General features: G+C 40.7%; 1 protein-coding gene across 3 annotated transcripts in view; it reads left to right on the top strand.

Moving 5' to 3' along the window:
• Positions 1–4,864, top strand: part of WDR49 (WD repeat domain 49) — a 115,573-nt gene extending 110,709 nt beyond the window's left edge. For all 3 annotated transcript variants that reach the window (XM_066600714.1, XM_066600708.1, XM_066600698.1), the window contains 2 exons: positions 1,034–1,180; positions 2,749–4,864. In XM_066600714.1, the coding sequence (XP_066456811.1) occupies positions 1,034–1,180; positions 2,749–2,894 (293 nt within the window). In that variant the 3' untranslated portion in view covers positions 2,895–4,864. The remainder of the gene's footprint in view (positions 1–1,033; positions 1,181–2,748) is intronic.
• Positions 4,865–12,907: the final 8,043 nt, after the last annotated feature.

Raw genomic sequence — 12,907 nt, 5'->3', positions numbered from 1 at the left:
GGCTCACCACTACTGGCCCTGGACTATGTAAAATTACTGCAGACTGAGGACGCAATGCTCTGCACGGCCGATATACAAAAAAAAATAAAAAATGTGCAGCACTGCAAAAAGCAGCCTCAGCAGTACTGCACACGGTCAGATGTGGCCCTAAGAAGGACCGTTGGGGTTCTTGAAGTCTAAAATAACTCCTAACACTCTCCCTATAGCAGCTCCACCATCAGCAGCACTTTCCCTGAGCTATGTCAGAATGCATCTGTGGCGAGCCGCGGGAGGGGCCGATTTATATACTCGGGTGACACCTGATCTCGCCAGCCACTCACTGCAGGGGGGTGGTATAGGGCTTGAACGTCGCAGGGGGAAGTTGTAATGCCTTCCCTGTCTTTCTATTGGCCAGAAAAGCGCGCTAACGGCTCAGAGATGAAAGTGAAAGTAACTCGAACATCGCGTGGTGCTCGCCTCTAGTAACGAGCATCTCGAACACGCTAATACTCGAACGAGTATCAAGCTCGGACGAGTACGCTCGCTCATCTCTAGAGATGAAGGATACAGCATTGCAAATATGAGAAAGCAATAAAAGAAGGACTTTAGAGTAGTGAGGACACAGCAGCGGAGCCAGATGCTGACTGCATTGATGTTCAAATCTGCAGAACTTTTTCTCTCACCTACAGAGATCACATGCAGTTGGAGTGCATAATGTAAGCATTTCTCTGCATGACCCTAGTAGTCATATGTGGCAGGTTGGTGAGTTCCACAAGTGCTGGGACCTGCATGTGATTACTATCTCTCCAACCCTTATAGCTAAACTATAGTTTTTTGTAAAACAACAGGCACACTTTTATTTTTCTTCATTTTTACATGTAAGCTATACTTGTTTGCATTTGTAATAATTTCATTTGAATAGAATAAATTGAATGCACGCCTTTTATGTGGCTCTGTTACATTCTAGATTGAACATTTGCTCTAGTGATTAACATGAAGCTTGGTAAAACTGTACAAAGTAAGTTTAATGATTATTCTATGTGACTCATGGCAGGTACCTTCAGCTTGTTAAACATAAGTTCTCTGCGGGAAACTGCTGAAATGAGCAAACCCGATTTTGTTGTAAATCCCGACAAATACTTTGGAGAGAAGGTAGAAGAAAACATATCTGAGATTGTAGAATTCCCTACCTTCCCTGAAAGTAAGTAATCACAAACTGGTCATAATATAACAGTTAATTAATGCCAAAAGTTCTTTTAACATGAAACAAACTACTATTCAACTATGTAATTAAATGGTTTTTAACAAACCAAATGTATTCTAGCTATTTTCTTTTGGTAAGTCTTTCCCCAATCTTTAGTGCCCAAGGGCAGAAACCATTCTTAGGGCTTATTTACATACGCATATGCAATTTCAGTCCATGAAAAATGAACCAATTTCATTGCCTTTGTATGTGCATATTGCGTGCATTTTTGTTGCATATGTGTATTTTTTATGTCCATGTGTCATCTATTTTTTTTGCGCACAAAAATATAAAAGCACAATTGATGAGTAAGAAGGATATCTGGCACTCTGAAGAACTCCAGTTTAAAAAAAGAAACCACTTTATTAGGACAACCAACAGAGTAAAAATATCAGATGTGGAAAAAAATGTTTACGCGTTTTGAACCGACTTCTTAGCTGTTTCTTATCAATGGCATCTATGAATAAGAATTCTGTTCGAAACGTGTAAGCATTTTTTTTTTACCTAAGATGTTTTTAGTCTGTCCCTAAATTGCCTTTTATCATACTGGAGTCCTTCAGGGTGTCGGACATCCTTCTTGATCATCTATGATACTACAATGTTCCTGCACTTGGCCATGCACCTGATGGGAATCTTTGCATGCATGGCTGATATTGGGGTACATTTGCTAATGTGTTAAAGTGGAGGAAGAGAGTCCTGAAAATTGTTTGTAATGACCATATTCATGGCTACAGTATACTAAAAGCAAGAAAAATTACTTTCCATCTCTTTGCAATTGGAAAAGTCTAACATTGTCTGAAAAATTTTGAAGGGAGGGAATGTCACAAAGGTATTTAACTTGATGCTTTTCCACCTAGAAATGTATGGATAAGCTAAAGAATGGGTGTTACCATTCTTCGTGTCAATGGTGTGTATCCCTGCACAGTCTGATACCTTCAGCAATGGGTGTTACCCCAACTAGCAACACTCAGTTAACAATGTATTCATAAAGTTCTACAATAGGAAAAATAACAACGAAAAAAGAAAAGTCGCTCCTGAATTGTTATGTTATGAATAATACAATTATTCTCTAAAACATACATGTCAGGAGACCTGATCCTCTTAAGAAAAGCTTATAGAGTTGATATGGGGTGAGGTTTAAATGCCATACTTATCTCCACTTGTTATTACAACAAACTGAAAATCCACCTTGTACATTTACGACAAAGACATGCTAATGAGAATTCTTGTCTTGCTAAAAAGGATAATCCTGAAGATTAGAGTGTATTTGTAACATATTCTGAAATGTGTGTGGAATAAGAGAGGGAACGACCACGTTAATGGCGTGCACTGTATTTACTAAAACAAGTTCTGCACTTTGAATTGCTTCTGCCCTTGGTCATATAAAAATGTCACCTTGTCTGTGATAAGAGACAGGATAATAATGTGAAACTGGGTCAGTTTAGCAGTCATTGGTGTTAATAAAGACTTTTTGGGTTCTTGCCAGTCGTATGAATAATGTAAATGTGATTCTATCGCTATTATAGCCCTGAAAGCTGTGTTTGATGAGGGAAGCCTCTTCCCAAGAGAAATATTGGAACGTGAACAAGAAGCAAAACAACTAAATGAGAGAATGTTTCAAGAATCCCGGATAAAGAGAAACAAGAAAACCACAAGGATAATAGAAAAGTAGCACATTCTAAATGGTGTACAGACAAGTGTAACAACCATGTCTTCTTCTTATGCTGTATGTTAAACATGCGCCTGTCTACTTGGACTTGCTGTTTCAATGTGTAGAATTCACTTTGCAGGATTAGCCACTTTCTATATAAAATGTCCTAACATTAAATGTTCTATCACTCATAGAATGCCTTCGCAAATTGTGCATTCACCACCCAATATATAAAATGCTCATTAAGAAGGGAGTGCATGTAAAAAATAACTGCACAATGATGCCTATGCAGCTACATGCACTGGCGTAACTATAGGGGATGCGGTTGCATCCGGCCTCAGGAGCTTTAGGGGGCCCATAAGGACTCTGTTCTCCATATAGGAAGCCCAGTATTATGAATAAAGCTGTCAGGTTGTGCTGCTGGAGTCTGTTGTTCTACTGGGTTCCAGGAGCACACCTTCACAGGTTAGGGATAGTTTAGCTGGCTGGGTGTGGTTTGCTCTTGCCAGCCAATCCCCAGTGTCCGAGTTCATATATAAACACAGGCATCTTTCAGTGTCTGTTTGATGCCCATGGTGAGCAGTTATGTTTCCTTCTGTATGGCTTGTGTTCTGTTACCTTTGTGTACAGCTTGCTGTGTAACTTGTCCTGTTACCTTTGTGTTGCAACTTGCTGTGTGGCTTGTGTTCTGTTACCTTTCTGTGCAGTTTGCTTTGTGAACTGTGTCCTGTGCTGCTGGATTATGTCTCTTGTTAGAGTAGGGACCACGAGACACGTGGACCCTTGATTGTTGGGCTCGCGGCTTAAGTGTCTTGGCCAATTCACAAATTAATCCCTTGTATTTATATTAAGCTATTCCATCTGCTTTAGCGTGCGGGGATGTTTGGCGAGTGTGTTGGCCGTTTGTCCTATGTTATGGCTGTTCGTGAGTCTTGATTGCAGTTTGCAGTTCCTTGTCTTATTTGATGTTTCTGCCAGTATGTCCAGTCTCTGTTCATTTTTGGTCCTAACCTGTGTCTTTAGGTCACGTTCATGTGGGCCTGATGCCTATTTGCCCACACAAATGTAACAAAAGCATTATAGTTAGGAGTCCTGTTACATGTTTTGCTTTGGGGCGCAGGAGCTTCAAGTTACGTCTCTGCATTAAGGGCTTAAGAGAAGTTGGGGGGCCCCAAGATAAACTTTTGCACCCAGGCCCATGAGCCTTTAGCTATGCCCCTGGTTACATGACAATGTTCCATGTCTCTGCATGTCCATAGCAACACTTGACTGTGGTCGTGCAGGTATATGCAAGCACAATAATTGAAAATCGCCAGCTCACCTGTAATTCTCTCGGTTCCAATATGGAAGAAGGATCAGTTCCAGTCAAAAACTCTGCAATAAAGAAAACTAAAGTCCCGCTCACAAAATTGTACCTTTTTTATTGAAAAAAACCTCCTTATATTCGAAATCTACATGGATGCAATAAGTATTACCAACATGTTTCAACACATTTAAGCATTCTTAGTCATGGCTAAGTTATTTCTATATGTACACTCATACCTTGAAAGCTGTCAATAAGCGGTAAGATCACCCAATGGACTCCTAGACCCAGAATGAGCAGGGACTTAGATAAATAAATAAGTTATACTGAATCTTTTTCCCCAAAACTATTTATCCATGTACTCAACTCCCCCTGCTGTATACCATAATGCCTGCGGAATGGATTGCATATTTAATATGATGAGTTCCTTTTAAGTGCAACAGACTTCCAGCTAAACAAATCTGGCAAATGACAATAAGTTGTGTCTTCCCCTAATGATCATGTATGAGTCCCTCCTAGTGGCTGATCCATTGCTATGAAGTCTTTACAGTTATAAACTGGGAAGAAATGAAGATATAGCTTTGCTATTATTTTAGTTGAAGATTCAGCTTCAGGACATATGCAATTCAAAATCCCGATTTCACATTGAAAAGCATCACTTCAATGTGCTTGTTGATGCTTTAGGACAAGTATTTAATTATTAATATAATTCACTTTTAGATTTATTGTTTCCTTCAAAAAAGTATTTAATTGAGCCTCATGAGGTTTATGAATGTAACAAATATCAAGGCTGTCATATGGCGTTGATGTTCCATGTGGCATTGATGTTCATGTGAAGCTTTACCTTTAGGAAACTTTTGCCTAAAAAGTAAATAATAAAGGCATTTTGCAGTATAAATGTATTTACAAAATACCAATTTTTATGCTTTTTGCTACTTTTGCTCTTAGTAGAACGTGGCTAAAAGTTGAAAAATTGCCTTACGCAAGCAGACACAATAAAACAAAATTGTCTGATTTTCTGGCCCCATCCAGTGCATTGAAAGTGTTTTTCATTGCCATTCTAGATGTGTAGTGATGTGACAGTGCTCACAGTTTGTCATTGCCTGGTTTCCTTTAGGCTCTGTTCTCTCTGCGGTGGTCCTGTATGACACAGTGGAGGACCTGATGCACAAGAGACACCACTGGCATTCAAAAGACCCCTTTGATGTACAGTAGGGTTTGTTCAGTTCAACTGAGGTATACATCATTTGAAAGAGAAAAATAGCAATGCACGCAGCAATGTTTTCCCTATCAAATATGATGGAGTCTGTGATGTGGGCTCCAAATCGAGCTACTCACACAGATATGTGCTTATCCGAAATAGGGGTCTTTAAATCAGTGTTCCAATAAAGCTAAGCTAGTTGGTACAACTGCAACTACTGAACTATAGCCATAAAAACTTGCCCAACTTCTAGCTCTCTTGCTGTAGGAAGGAGACAGCTCTATACATCACTCAGTGACCTGGGTTGGTACTACAGGCTGAGTCCCAGTCACTTTAATAGGATCAGTTTGTGGTACCAACATGGAGCAATGTGCGATGCACAGAGCTGTCTGCTTCCTGCAGTAAAACAGTTGCAAGTGAGACAACCCCTTTAAGCAGGAGTGGGATAAGCTCTAATGCAGAGGTGTATGTAGGCCATTTGGTTAAAGGGCCACTCTGGCAAAAACATTTTTACCATGCCAGCCCCCTTCACCTGATTGCCTTTCACACTTCGGTGGTCTCCTCTGTGCATTGCAGTCATTTCCATGCAGTGTAGGCCCCTGTCTGTTGCTTATTATCAGGCACCATCTTGAGAGTGATTAACTTGAAGAACTCAAGTAATCTTGAGACTTTTTACTTACACTTTCACATCTATACAATGATGCATCAGCAGAGAATTAGCTAGAGGTTATACCATTTCTGCCATCTATACATCTATACAATGATGCATCAGCAGAGAATTAGCTAGAGGTTATACCATTTCTGCCATCTGGGGGTACAATTTAATTATCATTACCTTCTCTATTCACCTAAATAAGCTACAGACCATAAGTATACAGTCAGGAGGATGAGTTATGCTCTCTATTATAATTGTGTGACAGGACATGTGTGATCATCCTAAGTAACTGTGAAAGGCATGCCTGTGCCCCCTCTAGGCGATTTCTCTGCTAGGGTCCATGTAGCAGCATAACACAGTCTTTGAATTTGACTAGAAACTGAACACGTAACCCCAAGTAAATCTGAGCTGGTCAGAATTGAGGTTGCATGACCATCTAAGGAACAAGAAGCCAAGAGCTTCAGAAAGACAGGAATAACTAACCAAAGTAATACTAGCTCACTTTTTTCTTCTTACTGGGGGAATAGTTACATAATAAATAAAAAAATAATTGCCCTTTAAGGTGTATCTCATTAGAGAATGGAGTGCAGTATGTAGCATACATTTCCTGGCCCTCGAGGCCCATTTACACACACAGATAATCTTTTAAAGGATTGAAAGCTTAGTGTATGTGATAAGAGGACAGCTTCAACAGCTTTAAATCTTCTTTATTGCATTCAAAGAGCATATAGTGTACAAGAAATGCTCGATGCGTTTTGGCTGGGGGGCCTTTGTCAACAGATATTGACAAAGGCCCCCAGCCTGAATGCGTCGAGCACTCCTTGTACACGGCTTGTGAGCTATAAGCTCTTTGAATACAATAAAGAAGATTTAAAGCTGTTGAACTGTCCTCTTATCACATACATTTAGACTATATCACAGCCGCTAGCTGACAGCATCAAGAAGATTTAGCTCCATCTTTTCTTCTCTGTTATATCGTGGCACTGCAGGAGAGGTGAGGCCCCCCTTTTTTCCTTTAACCTGCTGAAAGCTCAGAGATCCTTTTGCATAAAGTACTAGTAGGCCTAATTGCTATTAGTACTTTATCAGCTTCACTTGCATGCAAATGAGCTTGTGGGAGCTGTCACAGAACTCAGCAGGAGGTCTGAGCTCTGTAATTAGCTCCATTGTTCAGTTACTTGCTGCTAAGAGAAAGCAATGTAATCTCTAGCTCCCATGGAGAATTCAGCACCATGGACAGCAGACACAGTGTGCAGTCCTGCTTATCAGATGTTCTTCTGGTTCAGCTGACAGCTGAGAACAGCTGAGATAAAGCAATCAGCTGTTATCAGCTCTCCCCCGGGCAGAGCACAGCATGCGGTCCTGCTTATCAACTGTTCTGCTAGCAGAAAACTGAAAGATGGGCACATTTAGACACAACGATTATCGCTCAGAAGATGGCTTTTGAGCAAATTTTGAGCGGTAATCGTTGTGTCTAAATGAGCCTTTAGTGACACCACCTTGGTACACTGTCAAGTATATAAAGTTAATAACAGAATAGTACATATATGAGCACCAAAGCAAAGTCTGTATCAACAATGGTACCAACTTACATAAATCTCAAGTGTTCCTTGGTTGCAGCACTAAAAGGAAATTCTAAACACATATTCGAGTGTGCCTGGGTACAACAAATTTACTAATGCAAATGCAACAGTTTTCTGGCAAAAAATTGAACCAGAAAACTGTCTTACATGCTTTGTACCACATGTGTTTTAGGTTACTTTCTAGCTGCATTCGATAAAGCAGCATTCCTTAAGAAAACGTCACAGGAGATATGTGATCATCCTAAGTAACTGTGATAGGCGTGCCTGTGCCCCCCTCTAGGCAATTTCTCTGCTAAGGTCCATGTACCAGCATAGAACAGTCTTTGAAATTGACTAGAAACTGAACACATAACCCCAAGTAAATCTGAGCTGGTCAGAATAAGGGCGCCCACCCACTGGCGTTTGCGATTTTCGTGCGTGAAAAACGCAGCGTTTTTGGCGCGCTTTTCGCGGCTTTTTCGCGGCATTTTCGCGGCTTTTTCCATTAATTTACATTGACATTCATGGGTGCATTAAGAGAAAAATAAGGACACATATGCAACTGACAGTTTCTATGTTAAAAATTGCAACGGACTGAAAAAAAAAACGCCAGTGGACAGGAGCACATTCAAAATTAATTGCTCTTGAGAAAAAAACGCAAAACGCAAAGGAAAAAAAATCGCCAGTGGGTGGGCGCCCTTAAGGTCACATGACCATCTAAGTAACAAGAAGCACATATTCGAGTGTGTCTGGGTACAACAAATTTATTAATGCAAAGGCAACAGTTTTCTGGCAAAAAATTGAACCAGAAAACTGTGTTACATGCTTTGTACCACACGTTTTTTAGGTCACTTTTCTAGCTGCATCCGATAAAGCAGCATTCCTTCAAAAAATGTAATTTTGTGTGCAAACTAAGTGAACTGATAAATGGTATAAACTTAGATTAGATTGTCAGTACATTTAAAAACTGTCTAGTCTAAAGACCCTTTTACACACAACGATTTTTTCTCAAAAGATGGCTTTTGAGCGATAATCATTGTGTGTAAATGTGCACCCATTATGCACTTACAGTGCACTTTTCATCCATCGCTGAGTCCAGGTCAGCATGAAATCCATCGTTGCTGATTAGACAGACTGCACACTGTGTTCTCCGCAAGCAGTGCTGCTAAAGGCTGATCACATTCTTTATCAGCTGCTGTCCTGCTGGAAAACAATAGTGGTGTATTTAGAGAGCAGACCACCCACTGTTCTCTAAATACATGCAATGAAGTACTAAAGGGCTGTCAGTTTCTGACAAATTTTGAGCGATCATGTGTGTGTGTAAAGGCCCATTTACATGGGATGAATGTCGGGCAACTGATGCCCGACACTCATCCCCGCATATACTAGCTCCCATGCTGTTGCATGGGAACTAGTATCATTGGCTCACAGCAGGGCGGCTGGAGGAGATTTCTCCTCACGCTCCCCGTCCCTCTCCATTAACTTAACATAGCGGCCATTCAGTACTGAACGGCTGCTATTTACACTGAGCAATCATTGTTCAGCTCATCGTCCATGCAGCATAAATGACAGACGATGAACTGATCACTTATGTGTGTAAATAGCAGCCATACTGAACGGTCGCTATGTTAGGTCAATAGAGAGGGGAAGAAGAGCGCAAGGAGAGAAATCTCCGGCAATCCCCAACCCCCCCCCCCCCCCCTCCCCGCTAGCCGCTCTGTGAGCGAGCCAGCGATACTAGCTCCCAAGCAACAGCATGGGAGCGAGGACACACAGGGATGAGTGTAAATGGGCCTTAAATGCACCTTAAATTTGCAAAGTACAAATATAAGAAATTGTTAGGGTGCTTTCACATGGCCCAGAATTATCCTACATTGTACACCCAAATACACATATTAACTTGCCACTGTAAATTCTGTGCCAAAATCTGCAAGTCTCATTGCAGATTTTGATGTAGAATTGCTGGCAGAATTAAGCCACTTTCATTTCCTTATTAAAATCCACACGGAGTCGTGCACAGTTTGGTGCTCAATATACCTTGACTAATTCCACCCATGTTAAAGGTCACTTAGTAAATCTGACCCATTGCAATCACATGCCTATCCTCTTACGGTGTCCAATGAAGAGGTTTCAGAATGTGACCCTCATCACCCGCTGTCACTGACGTTCAGTATGATACCGTTGCCCTAATCCACTCTTGGCGTGATTATTGCAACTTGCTGCTGATCAGCCTCCCCCTCACCAGACTCTCCAATCCATCCTGAATGCGGCAGCCAGGCTCATCTTCCTGTCCAGATGCTACACGGACACCTTTGCCCTGTGCCAGTCACTGCAGTGGCTGCCTGTCTTATACAGAATTCAATTCAAACTCACTGCACTCATTCACAAAGCTCTCTACAGCACCATGTCACCCTATATTGCATCCCTCATCTCATTCCACCACCCAGCCCGTGCCCTCCGCTCTGCTAATGAAATCAGATTAAGCACCCCTCTAACTCGAACCTCTCATTCCCACCTCCAAAACTTCTCCAGAGAAGCACTAGTCCTCTGGAACGCACTACCCCCAAACTATCGGGGCAATTCGAGAGCTCTTCAAAATGACCGCTTCAACAACTTGCTGACAAACAAGCATGGAATGCTTTTTGCCTTATGTCTACAAACTTTCTCGGGAATGATAAGGCAGAAAGCCACAAGGAACTAGTACAAAAACTAGCATCAGAAACTTGGCTGCAATATGTCTCTAAAGATCCACTTCCTTCATTCCATCTGGATTTCTCTCCAGACAGCTGTGGTATGATTAGTGATGAACATGGCAAATGTTTTCATCAAGATATCGCAACAATGGAACAAAGATACCAGGGAATATGGTCCACCACCATACTGGCTGACTACTGCTGGACACTGCACAGAGATGCTCCCGAACAGCTGGACAAGAGACAGGCAAAGATATCTAAGACGTAGTCTATGACTTGATGTTTTACAGGTACTAACCATCGGCTTATTACTATTGGCATGTATTTTGTGATGTAAACAGTAATTGCAGATTACAAGAAAATAGAGCCAATTTTGCATTCTGTCATATTCGTGTTGAGCACATAGAAAATGATAAGAAATTACTCATTTCATTTCAGTAACATGACTTTTGTAAAAATTTGTTGACCGGTGTTATTATTATTAAAGGACTTATCCGAGGTTTAGGTTTTCCATACAGTAAAATAACTAACAGGCATAAACTCATCTCTTCCTGATTCTACTTTGTCCCACGTCGCTGCTTGGTCCTCAGCCTCTGTGTTTGTGTATGCTACAGTTCTGCCTGGTTTACAGAAGATCACAAGCGCTGCAGCCAATAACAGAGCTCAGCGATCCATTGCCACAGCCTATGACGTCCTGTAAACAGGCTGGAGAAGCCTGTAACATAACATAATAACATAGTATGTAAGGCTGAAAAAAGACATATGTCCACCTACTTCAGCCTATTACCCCCCATTTTTGATCCAGAAGAAGGCAAAAAAAAACCTATTGCGGTAGAAGCCAATTTTCTCCATTTAAGGGAAAAAAACTCCCTCCTGACTCAAATCTGGCAATCAGAATACTCCCTGGATTAACAACCCTTCTGATGTTATTAGTGATTATAACATATAATATTGTATCACTCAAGAAACTCGTCTAGGCCCCTCATGACTTCAGCGGGAAGAAGAGTAGGACACAGTGGGAGTTGGGAGAGGTGAGTATATGACTCTTAGTTATTTTACTACATGGGAAGGACATTTTAAGGAAAACCTATAACTCAGACAACCTCTTTAATTTAATTCCCTCCTGATTCCTCCCAGCTTCCTTCATTACCAGTCACTAATGATCATATTCTTATTAACAAGCTTTGACTTGGAAGAAAATACTAGGGGCCAACTGTATAAAGTATTTGGGGCTATATCTCCAGTGTCATCAATCACACTTGTTTCTTCTATCACATGGCATACTGCCATTTATGTTCACTCACAAAAAGAAAAGAAAACAAAAGAAAGTAAGTGCCCTTTGTGGACAGATGGTGGAACCAGCATGGGAGGAATTTCCAAACAGCTTCCACCTGGACTTTTATCATTAGCAATAAAAATAGATGCTACAGGTCAATGGAATACTGATTAAATTAATAATAACGCGATGAAAGGTAATATTGTTTTTAATCTGTTATACTATACATTATTATGTCATTAAACTGCAGTATATTTGATTGCAAGTGAATAAAAAAATAATTGTTGGCAGTCTGGACACTTATTTTTTAGAAACTCTGATGATGTTCTTTTAAATATTGTGCTCTTAATAACAGGATTATGTCAAATCAGAATCTGCAATAAGAATGTGGTAAGATTCACCATAACGTCAGTATAATGACCTTATTACTAACCCCAGTATGGACATATGTTTAACATGTATGTTGGGAAAGCTCCTGATGTGCAAACTAAACATGTCCGTAGGGGTCCATTAGTCAGGTAAAGGTTAAAATAATGTCTTTTTGGTCTCCATTAGGCTGCTATATGTTAGTATACTGCAAAAAGAAGGTGGACTAACATAGTGGACTATGCAATTTCATCCACCAGAATCCAGTAAAAAAAAAATGTATACCATGCAATATGCGTTCTTTTTAACATGGAAGCCCGTGGGTGACAGACGTAACTGATGGTATCCATCGCAGACTTTTGTTAAATGTATTTATCATGAACTTTTCATCAGCTTTTAATCATCATAAAAACACCATAATAGCCTAGAATTTATGGATGTCTGTGAAAGATGCCATACAGTGGTATCCATCACTTATGGCATCTGTTTAACATATACAGTCAGTCTGGAAAGTCTTCAGACACTTTCAATTTTTTTAAAACATTGCAATGTTGTAGCCTTGTGCAAATTACAAAAAAGTCAAGTTTTCCCTATCATTCTGCATTCAACACCCCATACAGCTGTTGTCTTCTCGGAGCACTCAGCTGGCATCCAACTGAGCGCTTCGAGCAGGGTATGCAGAAGAAAGGCAACTCTGCAGTGATTTTCGGGGAAGGGCTTTAAATAAAAAACCCTTCCCTAAAAAATCATCCATAGCTGGGGTAAAAAATAAAAAAATATATACTCACCTCTCCACCGCTGCTGGGGCTCAGCCGCTTGTGGCCAGGTCTTCTCCCTGCATTACTTTGGAGTTCGTTCATCAGGCGGGGATTTAAAATCCCCACCTACTGAAAGAGTTGTATCTGATTGGCTCGACCATTCAATGAATGACAACCGAGCGCTCGATAATGAAAATTGCATGATGTCCATGCAGTTAGA

Source organism: Eleutherodactylus coqui, chromosome 1 (genome assembly GCF_035609145.1).
Source record: "Eleutherodactylus coqui strain aEleCoq1 chromosome 1, aEleCoq1.hap1, whole genome shotgun sequence".
NCBI classification, from domain to species: domain Eukaryota; kingdom Metazoa; phylum Chordata; class Amphibia; order Anura; family Eleutherodactylidae; genus Eleutherodactylus; species Eleutherodactylus coqui.
This window is presented reverse-complemented; position numbering and strand designations above follow the sequence as displayed.